The sequence below is a fragment of the Telopea speciosissima genome, chromosome 6 (genome assembly GCF_018873765.1).
Source record: "Telopea speciosissima isolate NSW1024214 ecotype Mountain lineage chromosome 6, Tspe_v1, whole genome shotgun sequence".
NCBI lineage: Eukaryota > Viridiplantae > Streptophyta > Magnoliopsida > Proteales > Proteaceae > Telopea > Telopea speciosissima.
In genome coordinates this window covers 1,614,132-1,636,402 of record NC_057921.1, presented here as the reverse complement: position 1 = coordinate 1,636,402, position 22,271 = coordinate 1,614,132, and the positions used below count along the sequence as shown (strand labels likewise).

Below are 22,271 nucleotides of genomic sequence, written 5' to 3'. Positions count from 1 at the left end.
CAACACACATCCTCCTTTGATGTTTGCAGTTCTAGCTCATTCTCTCTACACTGGCCAGCATATTGCCTGCCTCATGTGGTCATGTAGCACATGGCTCATGCAGTACTGAATCCCGCTCGCAACCACACTCTGCCCTATGGTGACTAGGATTTTCTTATTCTTTGGGGTTGATCTGGACCGTGAACCCAAGGAATCAAGCACTGAGGGGCCTATTGGGTTTGATGCATTGCAGAAGATGAACTTGTACTATGATTATGACAGTGCTGGAGAGCAGGTCAAGAATGGGGATGGTAGAAAGTCCAGAGATGATGATGAGGATAGTGATGATGACCTCGAGTTCATGGATTCTAGACCATCTGCAGTAGGGTCTTCAGGTGCACCAGGGGGAGGAAGTGACATCTTGATGGCTATCAGACGGCTGAACTTGAGGGTGGTGGATGGCTTTGATGAAGTCAAAAGGCAACTCTCGCCCAGGCTTGGTGCCTTGAGGCCATAGAGCGAGGAGTAGATGACATCAATGCCTTCCTTGGTCGCTGTGGTAGCGACGGTGCAGATGACTAGCCCAGTTCTTTTCCCCAGAAAATTTGAAGTTGCTTTAGCAGTTCCTTTGGCTTCTTGCATTTGATGGACAGTTGTGGAACTATTTTCTTATTTTGCTTTTCCTTTAGTTTTCTTGCATTTTCTCTTTTCTTTCCTTTTTGATCAGTTGGTTTGAACAATTTGGGAACTTTTGGAATTAGTGGATGTATATTTTGATCTTAGATGGTTAAAATGAGGTGTTTTGAGTTGGAACAGATGAAATCTGACAATTTGGGTTGGAAAGGGCACGGTTATGCCCAAATAGGAATTCGGTACAATCATGGTTGGATTTGTATATTTTGGGTCGGACAGGATAGAATCACAGATGTTGAATTACGAAGGACATAGTTGCCTTCAGGAAGGATTCTGAACAATTGGAAGTTGTATTTAGCTATATATATATATATATATATATATATATATATATATATATATATATGTTTTGTTTAATTCCCTCTTTTAGATCGTTATTCATAATTATGGGTTGGTTATGTTTAATTCATCACAGCTCACTGTAGATCATTATACATGATTACCCATCTATTACTTACTTAAACTCAACCAAGCAATTACACAGTTTATAACTTGTTAGCCTATGTTCCAAGTCTTAGATTTTATGTTGCCTATTATCTTCTAGATTCTTATTACACCACAATTAGTCTTCTCCGTATGTTTGCACACAATCATTTATGGTTTTGAGATTTTTAATTTAGAACCTAATTTGTTGAGAGTATCAAAAGGTTACATCCAGACTGTGGTCGGCTCAGAGCATCATTGCTCTGATACCACTCTATCACGCCCCCATCCCGATGTAGATATTTTACCTTACATAGGGGGTGGCTGGGATAACCCGTGTCAGCCCAATACCTACCAGGATCACAGATACAGCGTCCTGAGCCACAGTCCACCCTGTCATCACACTAGGACAACAGAAAGGAACGTACCCAAAATGGAATAAATCGTTCCAATCACAGAGTTAGCGGAAGCGAAATTCAATTTAAAACATGTGAAATTATAGAGCATCGGTTCTCTAATGATAACACATAGTACAATATCAATGTTTGTAACCATTCAATCTCTCATATAATTAAACATACAGTTTATACATGATTGTGGAATGAATACATAAATTAAATAATAAATAATTGCCCCAAGGGCACCATTCTTGGGTATACATCTACATCCAAGTCACCATCACTGGCTCCACTTGATTCGCATCCAACGGTGCTTGTCAAGAGTAGTACCTCCTGGTTATAAACTAAAAAGGGGGTTGCACAACGGGGTTAGCTACACTAGCTAGTGAGGGAGCAAAGGGGAATGCACACACATCATACAATCAATATCAAGCAGAATGATGCATGCAAATGTTAGATTCATTTTCCACCTAGCACACAATTCTATCAGTCAAGTGTATGCTATTGTGATAACTCGGGAAACACTGAGGGTTACTTATCCTATCGCCCCAGTGAAACCTCAATTATCATGAGGGGACCTATGCTGGTAGAAGCCATCATGACCACCCAGTGGCAGACCCTGATAGCCATCACTACCCCTGACCTAGCCTCTCCCGCCTCCACAAACATCAGGTGCTCAGACTATCCAACACATACACCCCTGTTGGCAAGGGTCGTAGCATAAGGAAACAAGCATCCTAGCCACAGATATACTATATACAAGTCCTATCATCCTGAGAGGTATTCCGGATGCATCAACATCCCATTCCATCTAGTACCCGGGTACCAGCACGGCACGGTACATACAGATCAGGATGACATATAACAGATTTCATAAGTAGATAAATTAGGGTTTCGACACCGGTACACCCGACACCGTAGCCCGATACAATGGTGAGCATACTATCACATTCATAACAGTTCACAATTGAGATAATTAATGCAAATGCGCACAATGCTTATAAATATACAATAGCATGCTTAATGTTGCCAAATATATAATATTCAAACCCAACAAAGTCACCCAAAACCCACTCACCGAACTCGGGTGTAGCCCGACGTGATTGGCATGAATCTCACTGAACATTGGGTGTCATCCAGTGTGGTTTACATGAATCTCACTGCTGCATCCGCCTAGACATACAAAGAAATCATTAAAGCATGTATAGAAGGGTCCCATGTTAGGCCCCCAAGGTTAAAATCATGTTTCAACCAAGACAGCATGAGCAGAATCATGAACGGTTTCAGTAGAGGTGAGTCCATCCCTGATTCCGTTCAGGCCAAAAGGTAAAAATAGAGCGAGCAGACCCATAGACGGAACATCTTACTTGGATCCGATCATGCATCCGTTCAACCTCTGAGACATGCCCGAGAGCAAGCGGACCCACGGACGAAACATCTTACTTGGATCCGATCATGCATCCATTCAACCTCTGAGACATACCCAAGAGCGAGCGGACCCACGGGTGGATGTGCTTCCTTAGTCCGCCCCTGCATCCGATCGATCCCTGAGACATGCCCGAGAGCGAACTACCTTCGGGCAGATGCAACAGGCTTAAGTCCGTTCCTTCATCCATCCAGGCCAATTCACAGAGATTACACTAGGCGGACTCATGGACTGTACCACGATTGGTGGATCCGATTGTGCATCCACCGGCAGTCTCATCCGAGATTTTAAAGGGCTTTTGCTCCAGCTTGAAGCTTGGAGCTCCCTTAGCTTTCACGGTCATAGAAGGGGTGCCTAAGCCTTCCTAGGGTCATTAGAACCTAGGTTCACCTTATGCATCCAAGATCCAACAAGGATTTGGTCTCAATTTGGTCTAAGGGTTGGGTTTCACGGTTCAAACCAAAGGTTCACCAACAATGGCTACAAATGTAGCACATAGGAACCATTCCTAGAGCTAGGTCAGTATCATTAGAGCTCCAATCAAGGTCCAAGCATCACCTTGAGTGCCAAATGGAACCCTAGGTTAGCTCAAGCTTAAGGAAATCTACAAAAGAAAATGAGAATGGAGAAGTACCAAGCTTAATGTCTTACCTTGGTGAGATCCTCCATTGGAGAAGCAAGACCCAAGGCTAGGTGAGCCCTCTTGACCTCCTCCCTTCCTCTTCATCTCTTCTCCTTCACCTTCTTCTTCTCCCTTCATCCGGGCAGCAAGAGGAAGAGTTGTAGGGCAGCCAGCCATTTTGGCATAGCTCCCATCTTCTTCCCTTTCCCTCCTATTCCTTTCCTACTTCCACTTCTTCTTCTTCCTTCCTCCTTCTCCTCCACGATTTGCTTCGAAGGGGGAGAGATAAGGGAATGAGGGGATTCCCTTATCCTTTAAGGGGTAGAAGGGGCCTCAGGTTGTGTTTGGTTAGGGGTCCTTAGAATGTGGTTAAACCCTTAGGCTTTAAATGGGTTTTGGGTTAGGTCTTAGGCCATGTTTGGTGAAAGCCTTAGACCCTTAGGTCCATTTAGTTTATTAGGGTCTGCTTGGGTTGCACCCTAAGTCCATAGGACTTAATTGTCCACTAAGGCTTGTTTGGTTTTAGTTGAGGTATTTAAAACCCATTAATTCTTTAAGTTAGGCCTTGTGTGTTACACCTATACCCGAAATATACCCTAATACCCTGAGGTAATTTAGACCTTACCCAAAGGGCAATGCCATGGTGGCAATGGTCAACACCTATGACCGTGAACTTAAAATATTATTATATGTGTCCCCTCAAAGTCCTGGATATGTGGGCCAAAGCCCCACATCTTTATTGTTGATTTCGGCCTTAATAGCAGGAACAGACCCACGACCAGATCCACTGTTGGTGAATCTGACCGACAATCCGACCGTGCTGTCATGCTGGTTTTAATTATTTTCTTATGTGGGGCCCACGTCCCTATGTCTCAGACCTCGAGGCTATGCCCCCAGACATGGTGGACCCCACCCTTGATCTTTGAATGTTGATTTTACTATGTTGTGGGGCCCACAAGGCTTAACTAAAACAAATAATGATTTTTCTTTTAATTGGACCAAGCCAAACAAGCCCTAGTCTAAAACACATTTTTGGACCTTAAGCTAAGCCAAACATACCCTAACCAATTGGACCTAAGAACCGTAGCCAAACTGACCCTAGGACCCAACTTAAGTTAAAGTAGATTTTGGAGATTTGGGCTACCAACCAAACTGGCCCTAAGGCCCATTTCATTTCATAGCCAATAGGTTCTTTTTAGGATTGAGAAGTTGGGTTGGTTCAAGGACCATGGGTTTGATTCTTGGCCCAATAGTTTGGACCATGACTTGTTGTAGAGAAAAGGGAATAAAGGTAAGGGTAATTTAGGTAGTTTATATTTTGTTATTTGATTTAGCCTTAAGAGGGTAAATAGAGGAGAAACCTCTTAAGTTTTTCTCATTTCTCATTGGAGCCCAAACCATAGAAGAAAGGAATGAAAGGAGAAGAAGAAGAAGAAGGAGAAGAAGAAGAAGAAGAAGAAGGAGAGAAGGGGAAGGAGAAACCAACTCCCTCACTCACACTCTCTTCCTCCCCTCTTGCTGTCCGGATAGGGAAAGAAGAAAAAAGAAGGGAGAAGGAAAGAAGAAAAGAAAGGAAAGAAGGAAGAAGGAAGGAAGAAAAGGAAGGAAAAGAAAGGAAGGAGGAGAAGTAAAAGAGTGAAGAGGGCTCACCTAGCCTTGTCTTTGGTTGTCTCCATTGAAGGTAAGCCATCTCCCTCTCTATCTCTCTAATTTCTAGCTTAGGGTTTTGGATTTTGGAGTTTGGATTTGACTTGGGTTCCACTTGGGACCCAATGTTCTTGTTGGGAGCATGATCCTAGTACCTTTGGGTGCCATTGTACACCCTAAATCCTCCTAATAGGGTACTATACAACCCAAGCCATGAAAACTTAGAGATGTCACCCAAAAACTCAAGTTTAAATTTAGGAATTGGATATAGACCATAGATGGTTTATTGTATTGTGCCATTAGGATATTTGGGACCCTAATGAACTTTGGAAGTCATCCCTACAAGCCCTTGAAGCCATTGGAGGCATTGGGGATCAATTTGGATGAAGTTCATAGTTGAAAACTCGTTTCTACTGCGAGCGGACTAAGGACCGGACTCACCATCGTGCATCCTCCCATGGCTCCACTCCCTTGGGTGTGTCTCGGGTGTGTCTCAGGGTTCGACCGGATGCATGGGCGGACTCACACAACAGAATCCGTTCGTGGATCCGCCCGCTGTTTTACAACATGACCACTGTTCAGTATTTTGGCCGTAACTTTGTCTATACATATCATATTGACGTGATTCAAGTTGCATTGTAAAATATACTCAAAGGGATATATTTTGTGTGAAGAAACTGTGGACCCATTACAAATAAAAGACCCTCAAAAGCGGGCCCAAACCCAGCTGATATATTTTGACAGCAACTTAGGAACATGGTTATAATCCGGTGACCTCTCCCACATTGTGGCTGCTTGTGTAGGACTTAATAAATCTTATTGGGGGTTAATTACCACCTAAATTGGCCCCCTAAATATATTAATTAATTGACCTATTGAGGTGCCAAGGTCTACCCTTGATGCCCTCAAAACCCCCTTGCTGTCCTAAGGGACTTGTGACCTCAACCTAGAAATGGAAAATCCTAAGGAGAGACCAATCTATGGGATCTCCCAAGATCAATGAATGATATAAGATATTATGCCCTTAGGAAGGTTTAGGACACCCTCCCATAGCTCATGAGGCTGTTGGATCTCAAGAAGAAGGCTAGGAATTAGGCTGACTTAAGGATTTCATGTTTAGAGTTACTTATCTGTAACACTTGGGGGTTCTCTTGGAAACCCAACAAACCATATTGAATGCTCTATTTAAAACTTATATTCCCTTCCCTTAATGCCTTCATGGTTTTGACAACCTGAATGCTGTTCAAGCATTGAAAACCTAGTTAGGTTTGGGAAGAAAACTTGGAGTTGGATCTAATCCCTTGAATCCTCTAAGTCCTATAAAGCACTATGTATTTTGGACCTCCAACGAAGGACTGGACTCACCTCTCTAACCCTGTGACCCTTGTGATTCCATGGACAAAAGGCTGAAGGTGGAAATCTTCTCAAATTTCTAAAGAATGACGGTGGGGGAACGACCGAACTCACCTAGCTTACTCCGTTCCTTTATCCGCCCCTGCTGTCTTGACCCAAACTTAAATTAAATTGTTGGGATCCTTCATGGGACCCACCTATACACTTCTCATAATATTCTCACGCATCCTCAGACTTCATAACTAGTACGATAGTACGTTAACCAAGGCAAGTCTTACCAAACACACCGAACGACAAGCAAGAAAACTGTGAGTGGGGGTTGGACTTTGTTTGTTTATTGAGTGATTCTATGCTTAAATGCTATGTTTCATTTGCAATCACTTGTCATACTTCATTCATAACGCATACTTGCATTATTTACCTATGGTTATGATAATGTGAATGTTAGTTGATGGCTATATGTTGTGATTGTATTAAAAATGGATGAAATGATTATGTGATTGTTTAATGTCTCTCATCATATATTATATTTGTCCTGTTATGTGCCATATCGTGCTGGTACCTGGGTGATAGATGGAATGGGACGTTGATACACCCGGAATACCTCTCGATATGATAGATTCATATAACATTTTGCACAATATTGCATTTGTAACTTTGTGTTAAAGGGATACGGGAGGTAGATGTGTAAGTTCCTACACCGTATTGCCTTACTAATAATCCGGCCCGGGGATCAAGGGTAAGTTTTGGTACCGTGATTGAGATTATTAGAAGTTTGATGGGAGACCAATGGTGTGTTCCGGGACCGACAGGCTTCCACTGACGTAGTTAGGGTTATATCGTTGGGGATCGAGGGTAAGTTCCGATACCAGGGATATGGCTCTACTATGTCGTAGGTTAATGGTGCTGTATCGTTGAGGATCGAGGGTGTGTTTCGGTACCAGGGATATAATTCCATTACTCTATACAACATAGCATTTATGCATACATTACATCTCATCATCATCATCATCATCATTATTCATATTACATATCATATTGTTGTGTATGTTGCATAACGGTAAATTGAATCTGATGTGCGAGTCATCATTGGCGGTATGGGACGTCAAGGATGTTTGCTCATCAGGTTCGACTTGTAGTCTCATATTTGTTGTGTGTGTGTGGTTTAATTTCCTACTCATTGGGCTAGTGGAAGCTCACCCCTTGGGGAACCCTTCTTTTAGATTGTGATGTAAGTACAATTATATCGAGGTGTGATGGAGGACTTGGACAATTTAGAGGCGAAAGCTGGATTATGGATGTGGATATTTTAACTGTTCTCTTTATTTCCCGCTGTATGTGTTGCTACATTTTGATGTAATATTTTTTTTTCTTTGCAATTCAAATCACCTCTTAAAGTAATAACTTTTAGGTTATATATTATACTCAAAGATAATCCTTTTGTATATGTAATATCACTGTAGTTATTTCCCTAAACGAGAATCAGCGGTATTTATTATTAGTCTTTCGCTACTCTGATATTAGTCCTGATTCTCGACTGTGTGACTATGAGGTAAGCCACTGCATTGAGATCCTGGTGGAGATTAGGATGTTGGGGAGCATCCTAGTTATACCCCTTTTATAATATTTTATCCCTTATTGGGATAGAGGTGTGACAAACATGGTATCAGAGCATTGATGTTTTTACTTAACTCACTGTCTGGTTGAACCTTAGGTGCACTGGTTTATACTAAAAGTCTTAACAACAAACTTAAACAATAGTAAAGACAATAAGAACAATATACATAAAACTACACCTTGCTTGCAGTTATGTTCTTGCTTGCATTATAGCAACAAACATAGGTTTTACTACTTTGAGTGTAAACTTACAATAAGGACAACAAGAAAAGTACAACTAAAACCTTGTTAGAAACGAAGAAATACATAAAGAAAAGAGCATAAAACATTAGTGTAGACTGGAGACCCGAGTGACACCACCACTTTGCCGCATAGGTACTTCTTCTATGTATGCTATAACCTATAATATATGTTATACTCATTTATTTGGTGCAACTCTTTTAACAGGATTTTGCTATGGCTCACATCCGTTCAAGTAGGAGTCCTTCTCCTCCGAGCGAGCATGATGCTGACCCTTCAGGCATAGCTCGACCGGATGTCCCTTTTTCCCAAGCCAATCCAGACGGGGCAACGTTATTGGGAGACTTACTGCGAAATATGCAGCAAGAGAATCGGGCATTCATGCAAGCCTGGGGCACTTAGTTACTGACTATTGTGTAAGAGAGAGAAAAGCAGCCAATACCTCCAATACCTGATTGGGTTGATGCCTCAAAGTTGACTGAGAGGTTCCAGAAATTTAACCCCTCCACCTTTACCAAGGCGACCACCGACCTCTTATATTCGGCACAATGGATAAGGGATATGGAGAGAATCTTTGAGGTCCTTCGATGTACAGATGAGGATAAGATTAGGTGTGCTGCTTTCCAATTTAGAGGCGAGGCTGATTCTTGGTGGCAGTCCACTAAGGATAACTTCAGGCAACTGTATCCCAAGCCTACATGGGGTCAGTTCACGGAGACCTTCTTGGGAAACTATTTTCCTCAGAGCTTTTGTGATCAGAAGGAGATTGAGTTCATGAGCCTGACCCAGGGACCCAAGTTAGTCCTTGAGTACCAGCAGATTTTTGAAGAGCTCTTCTACTTTGCTCCTAAGCATATGAAGCCTGATGCCGTCAAAGCCAGGAAATTTGAGCAGGGGTTGAGACCCAATATTATCACATCTGTGGTGTTGCACAATCTCTCCTCTTATGCAGAAGTGGTCTAGGCTGCCAAAGTGATTGAGGACAAGTAGCGAGAGAACTACCGTGCTCTCAAGATGGCATGTCAGAGGCCAGTGTTGTTTCTAGATTCTAGGGGACCAAGCAAGGCATAGGAGAGGCAATACCTCAGCTCAACTTCAATACAGAGCAGCACACCAGAAGTGGACCCAACATTTCAGTCACCCCCACCCATAGTGACACCATCGCTATATGGACCGAACATTCATTGCTACACTTGCCACGAGTTAGGGCACATGTCCAGGAGTTGTCTGCAAAGTGAGCCTGTGGATACACCATATGTGTGATCCCGATCGACCATTCACTGCCACAACTGTAATCAGTTGGGTCATAAGTCCAGGAGCTGCCCACAAGGATAAACCCAATCATGATGGCAGGTATATCACATGACTCACAATACCTATTCATGCTTGTATTTGTGCTCCCTTACCTGTTTAGTACGAGGTTTAATTATTTATGTGTTAGTTGGCTTATTTTCTTGTGTGTTATTATTATTATTATTATTTCTTTCTTTCTTTCTGTGCATGTTTTACTGATGTTGCAAGTGAGTAGTATAGTCGGTGTTTTTGTGTTGTTGAGTGTTTGTTTAGTGTGTTAGTATAGTTCTTTCAAGGTTGAAAAGGAAAACAGGAACTAATGGATTTGGCAAAACATTACTCAACAATAGGTATGAGTGGAGTAATGGGTCACCAAATGTCCCCTCCGTTTTTGGGAGCGAACAGCATGGGGCCCATCAATATTCCAATTCATTTTAAAGTTGAGTTAGGTATTGGAGAACCGGAAGTGAAAGTTTTTAGAATAAAAGCCTTGTAAGAAAGTAGTACAAACCTAACCTTAAAACCCCCAAATAATGAAGGTATGACTTTGGGCATGATCCAGAGGATTAGTTGGACCTTCTGTTTCCTAATGGTTGTGTCCAAAGATCGAACCTCTTGGGCTCTTATATGCGTTGACCTATAACCCGCAGGTCCACGGTCATCCTAAACTACATCGTTAGTGGTGAATGTTGCTAGAAACCTAAGTCCAGGCAGCTCAAACCAGATAAAAGAATAATATCACTATAGAAGGAGGGGACCTGGAGTTGTTGGTAGAGGGTGTTACCTTGTCTATCGCAGCCATATCAGTATAGTCGACACCAATGAAAAGATCAAGTTGGCCCAGATTTTCTTTGGGGAGTTTTAAAGGATAAGTGAGGCAATCAAAGAAGGTGCACAGCGAGAACTGGACTTCACTTTGACTGAGAATGATGTTCTTATGTTTAGAGATTGGTTGTGCGTACCTGGTGATGCTCGGTTGAGGAAGGGAGTGTTATCTAAAGCCCATGATTCTCCTTATCCAATTCACCTAGGTAGCTACCGAGACTAGAAAGAGCGCTATTGGTGAAGTGAGATGAAGAGAGATGTAGCTGAACTTGTGGCAAGATACCCCACATGTCAGTAGATGAAGACGGATAGGCGACAACCTCATGGCCTTTTATAGCCCTTGCCCATTCTAGAGTGGAAGTGGAAGTATGTTACGATGGATTTCATCACTGGGTTACCCCGTACACCTAGAGACGTTGATGCCATGTGGGTAGTAGATGACAAGTTGACGAAGACAGCTCATTTCATCCCTGTGAGGATCACTTACTCGATGGACAAGCCAGCTTGCTTGTATATTGACAATGTGATTTGACTGCATAGAGTACCAGTTAGTATTGTCTCTGACCATAATCCCAGAATAACATTAAAGTTTTGGAGTGGGTTCCAGAAGGTAATAGATACCTTATTGAGTTTTAGTACGGTCTTCCATCCTCAGACAAACAGACCGTCGAAGAGAACCATTTAGACTTTGGAAGATATGCTTCAGGCCTACACTATTGATATGCAAGGTAGTTGGGATGAGCACATCTCACTAATTGAGTTTGCCTATAACAACAGTTACCAATCCACTATTGGGATGAGGTGGGTGAACATCGCATCCTTGATCTTGAGTTGATCTAGTCAACAAGTGAGAAGGTGGAATTGATTCGTGAGCGAATCAAGGTAGCCCAATCTAGACGAAAGGGTTATGCGGACCAGCAAGATAGGCAAGTTAAGCCTGAGAATTATTGGGCCATAAGAGATCCTTGCAAGGAATCGGGCCGATGGCTTATCGGTTAGCACTCCTTCCATCCTTGGATGGTGTGCATGACGCTTTCCACGTGTTCATGTTGCGGAAGTATGTCCATGACCCGAGCCATGTTTTATATCAGGAACCATCGGAGCTCGTAGCAGATATGTCCTACAAGGAACTGCCTGAGAAGGTTGTTGATGGTAAGATTTTACACCTTCGCAACCGACCCATCCACTATGTGAAGGTGAAGTGGTGCAACCATTCGGAAGAAGGAGCATCCGGGTGATGAGAAGACGAAAAGTGGCTGAAGTATCCTCATCTATTCGGAACCCCAGACACGTCAAATTTTGAGGATGAAATTTTTAATAAAGTTGGGGGGATGTTACACCCGCACCCAAAATATACCTTAATACCCCGGGGTAATTTAGACCTTACCCAAAGGGTAATGCCATGGTGGCAATGGTCAACACCTATGATTGTGAACTTAAAATATTATTATATGTGTCTCCTCGAAGTCCTGGATATGTGGGCCAAAGCCCCACATCTCTATTGTTCATTTCGGCCTTGATAGTAGGAACGGACCCACGATCGGATCCACTGCTGGTTAATCCGACCGATAATCCGCCCATGCTGTCATGCTGGTTTTAATTGTTTTCTTGTGTGGGGCCCATGTCCCTGTGTCTCGGACCTCGGGGCTATGCCCTCAGACATGGTGGACCCCACCCTTGATCTTCGAATGTTGATTTTGCTATGTTGTGGGGCCTACAAGGCTTAACTAAAAAAAATAATGATTTTTCTTTTAATTGGACCAAGCCAAACAAGCCCTAGACTAAAACACATTTTTGAGCCTTAAACTAAGCCAAACATATCTTAACCAATTGGACCTAAGAACCTTAGCCAAACTGACCCTAAGACCCAACTTAAGTTAAAATAGATTTTGGGGATTTGGGCTGCCAACCAAACTGGCCCTAAGGCCCATTTCATTTCATAGCCAATAGGTTCTTTTTAGGATTGAGAAGTTGGGTTGGTTTAAGGACCATGGGTTTGATTCTTGGCCCAATAGTTTGGACCATGACTTCTTGTAGGGAAAAGGGAATAAAGGTTAGGGTAATTTAGGTAGTTTATATTTTGTTATTTGATTTAGCCTTAAGAGGGTAAATAGAGGAGAAACCTCTTAAGTTTTTCTCATTTCTCATTAGAGCCCAAACCGTTGAAGAAAGGAAAGAAAGGAGAAGGAGAAGAAGAAGAAGGAGAAGAAGAAGAAGAAGGAGAGAAGGGGAAGGAGAAACCAACTCCCTTACTCACACTCTCTTCCTCCCCTCTTGCTGTCCGGATAGGGAAAGAAGAAAAAAGAAGGAAGAAGGAAAGAAGAAAAGAAAGGAAAGAAGGAAAAAGGAAGGAAGAAATGGAAGGAAAAGAAAGGAAGGAGGAGAAGTAAAGAGTAAAGAGGGCTCACCTAGCCTTTTCTTTGGTTGTCTCCATTGAAGGTAAGCCATCTCCCTCTTTATCTCTCTAATTTTTAGCTTAGGGTTTTGGATTTTGGAGTTTGGATTTGACTTGGGTTCCACTTGGGAACCAGTGTTCTTGTTGGGGGCATGATCCTAGTCCCTTTGGGTGCCATTGTACTCCCTAAATCCTCCCAATAGGGGTACTATACAACCCAAGCCATGAAAACTTAGAGATTTCACCCAAAAACTCAAGTTTGAGTTTAGGAATTGGATATAGACCATAGATGGCTTAACGTATTGTGCCATTAGGATATTTGGGACCCTAATGAACCTTTGAAGTCATCCCTACAAGCCCTTGAAGCCATTGGAGGCATTGGGGATCAATTTGGATGAAGTTCAAAGTTGAAAACTCATTTCTTTTACGATTGGACTAAGGACTGGACTCACCATCGTGCATCCTCCCATGGCTCCGCTCCCTTGGGTGTGTCTCAGGATTCAACCGGATGCACGGGCTGACTCACACAACAGAATCCGTTCGTGGATCCGCTCGCAGTTTTACAGTATGACCACTATTTAGTATTTTGGCCGTAACTTTATCTATACATATCGTATCAACGTGATTCAAGTTGCGTTGTAAAATAGACTTGAAGACCTACATTTCCTGTGAAGAAACCATGGACCTAATAAAAATAAAAGACCCTCAAAAGTTGGCCCAAACCAAGCTAATATGTTTTGACAGCAACTTAGGAACATGGTTGTAATCCAGTGACCTCGCCCACATTGTGGCTGCTTGTGTAGGACTTAATAAATCTTATTGGGGGTTAATTATCACCTAAAGTGACCCCTAAAATATATTAATTAATTGACCTATCGAGGTGCCAAGGTCTACCCTTGATGCTTTCAAAACCCCCTTGCTGTCCTAAGGGACTTGTGACCTCAACCTAGAAATGGAAAATCCTAAGGAGAGACCAATCTATGGGATCTCCCATGACCAATGAATGATGAGACATTATGCCCTTAGGAAGGTTTAGGACACCCTCCCCTAGCTCATGAGGCTGTTGGGTCTCAAGAAGAAGGCTGGGAATCAGACTGACTTAAGGATTTCATGTTTAGAGTTACTTGTCTGTAACACTTGGGGGTTCTCTTGGAAACCCAACAAACGCTATTGAATGCACTCTTTAAAACTTATATTCCCTTCCCTTAATGCCTTCATGGTTTTGACAACCTGAATGCTATTCAAGCATTGACAACCTAGTTAGGTTTGGGAAGAAAACTTGGAGTTGGATCCAATCCCTTGAATCCTCTAAGTCCTATAAAGCACTATGTATTTTGGACCTCCAACAAAGGATTGGACTCACCTCCCTAACCCTTGGACCCTTGTGGTTCCATGGACGAAAGGCTGAAGGTGGAAATCTTCTCAGATTTTAAAAGAATGACGGCGGGGGAACGACCAAACTCACCTAGCTGACTCCGTTCCTTCATTCGCCCCTGTTGTCTTGACCCAAACTTAAATTAAATTGTTGGGATCCTTCATGGGACCCACCTATACACTTCTAACAATATTCTCACGCATCCTCAGACTTCATAATTGGTACGGGAGTACGTGAACCAAGGTAAGTCTTACCAAACACACCGAACGACAAGCAAGCAAACTGTGAGTGGGGGTTGGACTTTGTTTGTTTATTGAGTGATTCTATGTTTAAATGCTATGTTTCATTTGCAATCACTTTACTTGTCATACTTCATTCATAACACATATTTGCATTATTTACCTATGGTTATGATCATGTGAATGTTAGTTGATGGCTATATGTTGTGATTGTATTAAAAATGAATGAAATGATTATGTGATTATTTAATGTCTCTCATCATATATTATATTTGGCCTGTTATGTGCCGTGTCTTGTTGGTACCTGGGTGATAGATGGAATGGAACATTAATACACTCGGAATACCTCTCGATACGATAGATTCATATAGCATTTTGCACAATATTGCATTTGTAATTTTGTGTTAAAGGGATACGGGAGGTAGATGTGTAAGTTCCTACACCGTATCGCCTTACTGATAATCCAGCCCGGGGATCAAAGGTAAGTTTTGGTACCGTGGTTGAGATTATCGAAGGTTTGTTGGGAGACCGATGGTGTGTTCCGGGACCGGCAGGCTTCTACTAACGTAGTTAGGGTTATAACGTTGTGGATCGAGGGTAAGTTCTGATACCAGGGATATGGCTCTACTATGTCGTAGGTTAATGGTGTTGTATCATTGGGGATCGAGGGTGTGTTCCGGTACCAGGGATATAATTCCATTACTCTACACAGCATAGCATTCATGCATACATTACATCTCATCAACATCATCATCATCATTATTCATATTACATATCATATTGCTATTTATATTGTATGACTGTAAATTTGTTCTGATGTACGAGTTATCATTGGTGGTATGAGACGTCAAGGATGTTTGCTCATCAGGTTTGGCTTACAGTCTCATATTTGTTGTGTGTGTGTGGTTCAATTTCTTACTCATTGGGCTAGTGGAAGCTCACCCCTCGGGGAACCCTTCTTTTAGATTGTGATGCAGGTACGATTATATCGAGGTATGATGGAGGACTTGGACGATTCAGAGGCGAAAGCTGGATTATGGATGTGGATATTTTAACTATTCTCTTTATTTCCTCCTATATGTATTGCTGCATTATGATGTACTGTTTTCTTTTTTTTCTTTGCAATTCAAATCATCTCTTAAAGTATTAACTTTTAGGCTATGTATTGTACTCAAAGATAATCCTTTTGTATATGTAATATCACTATAGTTATTTCCCTAAACGAGAATCAACGGTATTTATTATTAGTCATCTACTACTCTGATATTAGTCCTGATTCTCGACTGTGTGGCTGTGAGGTAAGCCACTGCATCAAGATCTTGGTGGTGATTAGGATGTTGGGGAGCATCCTAGTCATACCCCTTTTATAATATTTTATCCCTTATTGGGATAGGGTTGTGACATTATGGGCCCACTTTCATGGCCCACTCAACCAACTAATGGTAAGGCAGGGGTCCACATGGTTCAAAAGTCCAATTAGAGTGTTCAGGGCATGGGGGTGAAGGTCCCACAGGAAAAATTACCAAAAGGGCAGGTAACAGCTCGGGCAGATCCTTGAGCGGATTCAGTTCAAGTGAGTGAGTTCATGACTTCGGTGCTGCTGTCAAGGCCCAAACTTCAAGGAAAGTTACGGGGCTTTGACCCATACTTTCAAGTCTTTGAGGGGTCTCTTATAATAGTATTTTAAGTTTGAGGTTACAGGTGTTGGCCAGTGCCACCGTAGCATTGCCTTTGGTAAAAGTCTAAAATGCCCCGGGGTATAGGGGTATATTTGGGGTGTGGGTGTAACATTTGGTCTTCTGAAATGACAAAGGAAAGATCGAGTGGGTGAGTGCTGACAGCAGGCCTTTCCTCGTGAATGCGAATCACGCAAAGGCTAAGCTCTATGGTGGAGAAATCACCCCCATCACGTTCGTCGGTCAAGACGAGAACCGAAGACCGACAGCTATGGTGATTGCTTCAATGGTGGCAAAAGATGTTGAGCAGTTGAGTTATGTCCTCTCTGAGCTTTTCAAGCTGTCAGGCATCAATGGACCTTTACTGAACAAGATCAAGTGGGATGGATAAGAAAGCAAGAGAGAAAAGCTTAGCAGTAGATATAATAAAGAAGCTATCCCTCTATAGTCTGGAACAACAACTAGTTCCTGCTCAGGCCCATATGCCCAAGTGTTCTATAGATGGCGAGGGCTCTAGTAAAGGCTTGGAATTGAAGCATTTACGGCCGACACCACCCAAGATGGATGAGACATTGGCAGAAATTCAAGATCCACTTGAAGAAATCGATTTAGGCTCTGGAAATACGAAGAGGCCAACTTTTACTAGTAGTCTTCTAGATTCAGATTTCCGAGCGTCAATTGTAAGCTTGTTAGTAGAATATAAAGATTGTTTTGCTTGGGACTATTATGAGTTGCCCGGCTTAGACCGTAACCTTGTGGAACATCGTTTGCCTATCATAGAAGGGTAAAAACTGGTTAAGCAGCTCCTGAGGTGCATGGCGTCTGAGGTGGTGGCAAAAGTAAAGGACAAGATTGAGAGGCTCCTTAAAGCAGGATTCATTCAGCCAACTCGTTATGTCTAGTGGCTAGTGAACATCGTTCCTGTCCTTAAAAAGAATGGGAAATTAAGAGTCTGTATAGATTTTTGAGATCTAAATACAGCCACACCCAAGGATGAGTACCCAATGCCGATGGCTGATATGTTAATTGATTCGGCCGTGAAGCACCAGATTTTATCATTCATGGATGGTCACTCGGATTACAACCAAATATTTATTGTAGAAGAGGACATCTCTAAGATGGTTTGTAGGTGCCCTGGGGCCCTTGGAACATTTGAGTGGGTTGTGATGCCTTTCGGGTTGAAAAATCTAGGGGCCACCTACCAAAGAGGCATGAACCTCATTTTCCATGACATGATTGGGCAGTTCTTAGAGGTGTACATCGACGATGTGGTGGTCAAGTCTATGAGCCAGGATGAGCACCTCGGTCATCTTCGTAAATCTTTAAAGCGAATGAGACTGAACGGTCTGAAGATGAATCCCCTTAAGTATGCTTTCAGGGTATCAACGGGGAATTTCCTTGGTTTTCTCGTCCACCAGAAAGGGATCGAGGTAGATAGAAATAAAACCAAGGCAATCATGTAGACACCAGCTCCCCGAAACAAGAAGGGGCTTCAGAAGTTTTTGGGACAGGTTAACTTCCTTAGGAGGTTCATTTCGAACTCTGTCGGTCGGGTCAGGGCATTCTCCCCATTATTGCGACTTTGATCAAATGACGAATTTCTTTGGGAGAGTGTAAATCAACAGGCTTTTGAGGAGCTTAAATGGTACCTGACCAAGCCACCTGTGTTGACGCCACACCGGAAGGGCATGTCGCTCAAGTTGTATGTTTCGGCCTCATTCGAGTCGATTGGCAGTTTACTTGCCCAAGATAACGAGATTGGTTTTGAACAAGACGTCTATTATTTAAGTCGTGCCTTGACCGACGTAGAGAGGAAATACGTGCCCATCGAGAAACTCTGTTTGGCACTATACTTCACCTATACCAAACTCAAGTATTATTTGTTACCCACGATAGTATTTGTTCTTTGCCAAACAGATGTCATCAAGTATATGCTTTCCAGACCGATTATGAGGGGACGAATAGCAAAATAGATGATGGCCTTAACTGAGTTCTCGCTTTAGTATGTTCCTCAGAAACCAGTTAAAGGCCAGGCTTTGGCCGATTTCCTCACAAAGCATCCCCCATTGGAATTGGGTGAGGAGAGTATGGACGCAGAGAGTATGGACGCAGGGGTTAACGCCATTGCGCGGTCACCCTAGAAGCTATTCTTTGATGGTTCCAAAACCAGTGCTTCAGCAGGGGCAGGAATAGTTGTGGTGTCTCCTATTGGCATGGAAACTCTCTTCACTTTCCAACTTTGCTTCCCGTGCACAAATAATCAGGACGAGTATGAGGCATTGTTGATCAGTCTTAAAACATTCAATGCTATGGGTGTGAAAAACGTAGAAATCATTGGCGACTCTCAATTAGTCATCAAGCATTTGGCCAAGGAAAACCGTTGCAAAAGCCAGGCTTTGCTTCCATATTTTTTTATGGCCTAGCAATGTCTGGACAAGTTTGAAAACACTTTGGTCAAGCACATTCCATGAGCGGAGAACAGTGTGGCCAATTGTTTGGCCGAAGCTGCTTCAAGCGTCACATTCTCGGAGGGTGAGATAGAAAAAGCTTTTATTATTCAGAGAAAAACTTTCTCATCCATTTTAGACGATGACCTGATTGAAGTAGGATGCTTGGAAAGGGTTCAGCCAAATTGGAGATCTCCGGTCATCCACTTTCTCTAGAATCCTAATGTGAAAGTTGACCGAAAGACAAAGTATCGTGTACTAAATTATCTGTTATTAGGGGAATAATTGTTTAAATGGGGCCAAGGTGATCTTCTACTCAAGTGCCTGGGCTTGAATGAGTCCTTGCATATCAGGCTACTATTGGCCAACCATCCTACAGGACTGCATCAGATATGCAAAAGGGTGTCAAGCCTGCCAAAGGCATGCCCCAATGCAAGCAGTACCTGCAACGCAGCTCCACCCTATAGTAAAGTCGTGACCATTCAAAGGATGGGCTCTTGATTTGATTGGGAAAGTAACTCCTCCCTCAGCCCAAGGACACACGTTTGTCATCGTAGCCACTAATTAGTTCACCAAATGGGTGGAAGCTGCACCAATGAAGTCGGTCAGTCAGGCCGATGTGATCAGGTTCTTGAAACGAGAGAAAATACACTGCTTTGGCTTGCCTGAAACACTTACTTATGATAATGAGTCAGTCTTCTCTGGAGGAGAGGTAGCTCAATTCGCGTAGGAGTATGGTACGACCGTTACCTTTTCAACACCTTATTACGCATAGGATAACGGTCAGGCTAAGGCTAGTAATAAGGTAATCAAGGCAAATTTGTCAAAGGTTATCGACGATAACCCAAGGTCTTAGGCAGAAGTGTTGTCAGAAGTCCTTTGGGCCTTTAGGACTTCAAAGAGGATGGCAACAAGAACTACTCCTTATGCACTAACTTTTGGTTATGACGCTATTCTACTAATAGAGCTAACCGTGAAGTCTCTGCGGGTGGCAAGGCAATATAAGTTAACTCCCCTAGAGTATTCCGACTCCATAATGGCTGAACTTGAGAATTTGGAAAAGCAGCGGTTATTAGCTCTCGACCAAATTCAGACCCAAAAAGTCAAAGTGGCCAAGGCATATAACAAGAGAGTCAAGTGCAAGGCATTCGTTGAATCAGATCTGGTACTTAAGGCCGTACTGCCAATTGGCTGCAAGGATCCCAAGTATGGAAAATGGTCACCTACCTAGGAAGGGCCATTTCTAGTGCATCAGGTCTTGAGGGTTGGAGCCTACCGTTTAAGAACGCTGGATGGTCAAGTGCAGTTAAGGCCACTAAATAGGAAGTACTTAAAGCAATATCACCCAACAATGTGGGAAGCAAAAGTGATAGACTTCTAGGCCGAGTAATGGCCATACAAACAAAAAGAGGAGAATTGTTTTAGCCAAAAACAAATCGGCCACAAAATCACAAAGTCAAAAGGCCGAATCACATCGAATCGCCCATGGTGAAAAGAAATTGCAAGCTTCATACTTTCTCGGGCTTGTTTTCCAGGTCTTCCCTAACTTGGTCAAGCAGCTTCTGAACTCTGGCTATTTCTGCCCAAGCACTTGGCGCGATTGTTATCTATGTGTTGAACAACATATTTGCAACACATGTAATATTGTAATTGGTGTCAACAGTGCCAAGATATCTGCATGGTTCGATTTAAGCCACCTTCGGTTCAATAACCATACCAATTGTGATTTGGTTCGGTTTAAGCCACCTTTGGTTCAATAACCAAACCAATTATGAGTTTAGATCAAGGACTCTTTATATGCCTAGTGGATTGATGATAGGCAGCTCAAGTGGAATGGTGATGTTAGTAGCACATTAATTAGTTGAATATAAAAGCTCAAGTGGAATGGTGATGTCAGCAGCACATTAGTTGAATATAAACATAGCTACTGCCGTATGATGCCCTGATGCAGTGTATAAGTTGATGGATAGAAGCAATGCATTATCATTAAATAAAAAAGGGGTAAAAGAGAAGCAGTCACATGCCCTTCAAGGATTCTTCATGTACATAAATTCAACAAGTGTTGGAGATCAATGTTATGCGTGGACAACAGATTGCATAGCTATTGAGTTAGTTTAAAAAATAAAAAAGGAGAAGGCAGTAGACATGTGAAACAAGGACTCTACATGCAATTCTAGGAGGAGTCATGGGCAGATTTCAGAATTCCTATATGGTAATTTGGACAGCTGGCATGATGGGCAAGAAGTTCCGCAAAATTAGAAACTCTCCCTTATGGATTGGATATAATCTATTTTGTGGAATTAAGAAAATAAAAAGGAGAAGAAGTTGAATTAGGATTGGAATCCTGTACATGCAAAAATAGAAGTCTCTATCGTATTGGACTCTTCTTATTCTCTAATACAGATCCGATACTGTTAGAGAAAGGATTTGATTATTTTAAATGAAGGTTTCCAAAATTTGAATAACCTTGCGGCCCAAGTTTGAACATAGAATGGAAACTCTTAAGTTTCTTTTCTCCTCTCGCAGAAGCTATGCTGCATATCTGTGTTCATATAAAAAGAGGGGCAGCAGTACGCAAAAAGGTAATCTCTTCAAGTGCATGAGAATTGTGAAAGAAAAGAGTGAGAAATAGAGCAGCCGTTTGGGAGTATGTGAAGTAGCAGAACTGAATGAGAAAGAAAGAAGAATTATGGTGGTTGCTATCATGGTTTTGTTAGAAGGCATCATTTCGGTATTCAAGAGAGAAGCTTGATTGAGAGGTGCTGGAACCGGTTACGTTGTTAATGTTGGACAAGTGTGTGTCCATCAAACCCAATTCGGTCTGGTTCAACCCGGTTCACCTTTGTATTGAACATTTATACATTTTAGTTTAATATTGTCACATGCGATATAAACTTTTTGAGCATTATGTGTCTGTAAGTTATACTTAAAATGGTAGTCACGACTAGGGTTTGGGCTGGGCACCCTTATCATATGGTCGTCGCATTGGGTATGCCTAGACATGTGATGTCAGGGTACGAATGCGAGTACTCACATGTTTGATGTGTACATTGGCGAAGAATCTACTTTGTCGATTCCCTCATGTATTATTGCCAGATGTAGGAAGGGATAGACATATGTCACCGACACCCTGTACCTGAGAGAACCCTGTCATTGCAAAGTGTGATCGCATTCTTTGGTTCATCAATGACTGAGACTCAAGCGAGTTAAAGTCGGTGTTCTGGGAATGCGTGAATACTTTGTGAGTGAAGGAGTTATCCAACACGGTCACCACTGCCCGATTGGGGAACACCAAGATAGAGACTGCTCGTGCATGGTCGGATCGAACTGGGATCATACAGTTTTGGAAATGGTTTTGCAAAATTTATTTTACATAAAATGATACATTATTTATAGTTATTTCAAATAAAGTGTTTTATCGAGTTTTGTGGGACCCGATCGGATGCACAGACGCTCTTATATGGACATGTACTATGGATTGGGGTTTGGCAGTACATGTGTACATGCCCTAGATTCCATAATGATGGTGTTGATTAGTGGGGGGGTTGTATATGATAAATTGTTATCATATAGGGAGTTATTTGGAATTTGCTAATTTAATTGGCTCTTTATTTAATTAATGG

General features: G+C 42.3%; 1 protein-coding gene across 1 annotated transcript; it reads left to right on the top strand.

Moving 5' to 3' along the window:
- Positions 1-8,959: 8,959 nt before the first annotated feature.
- Positions 8,960-9,361, top strand: LOC122664498. Its single transcript, XM_043860340.1, has one exon. It carries the CDS (start codon positions 8,960-8,962, stop codon positions 9,359-9,361), a length of 402 nt encoding a protein of 133 aa, XP_043716275.1.
- Positions 9,362-22,271: the final 12,910 nt, after the last annotated feature.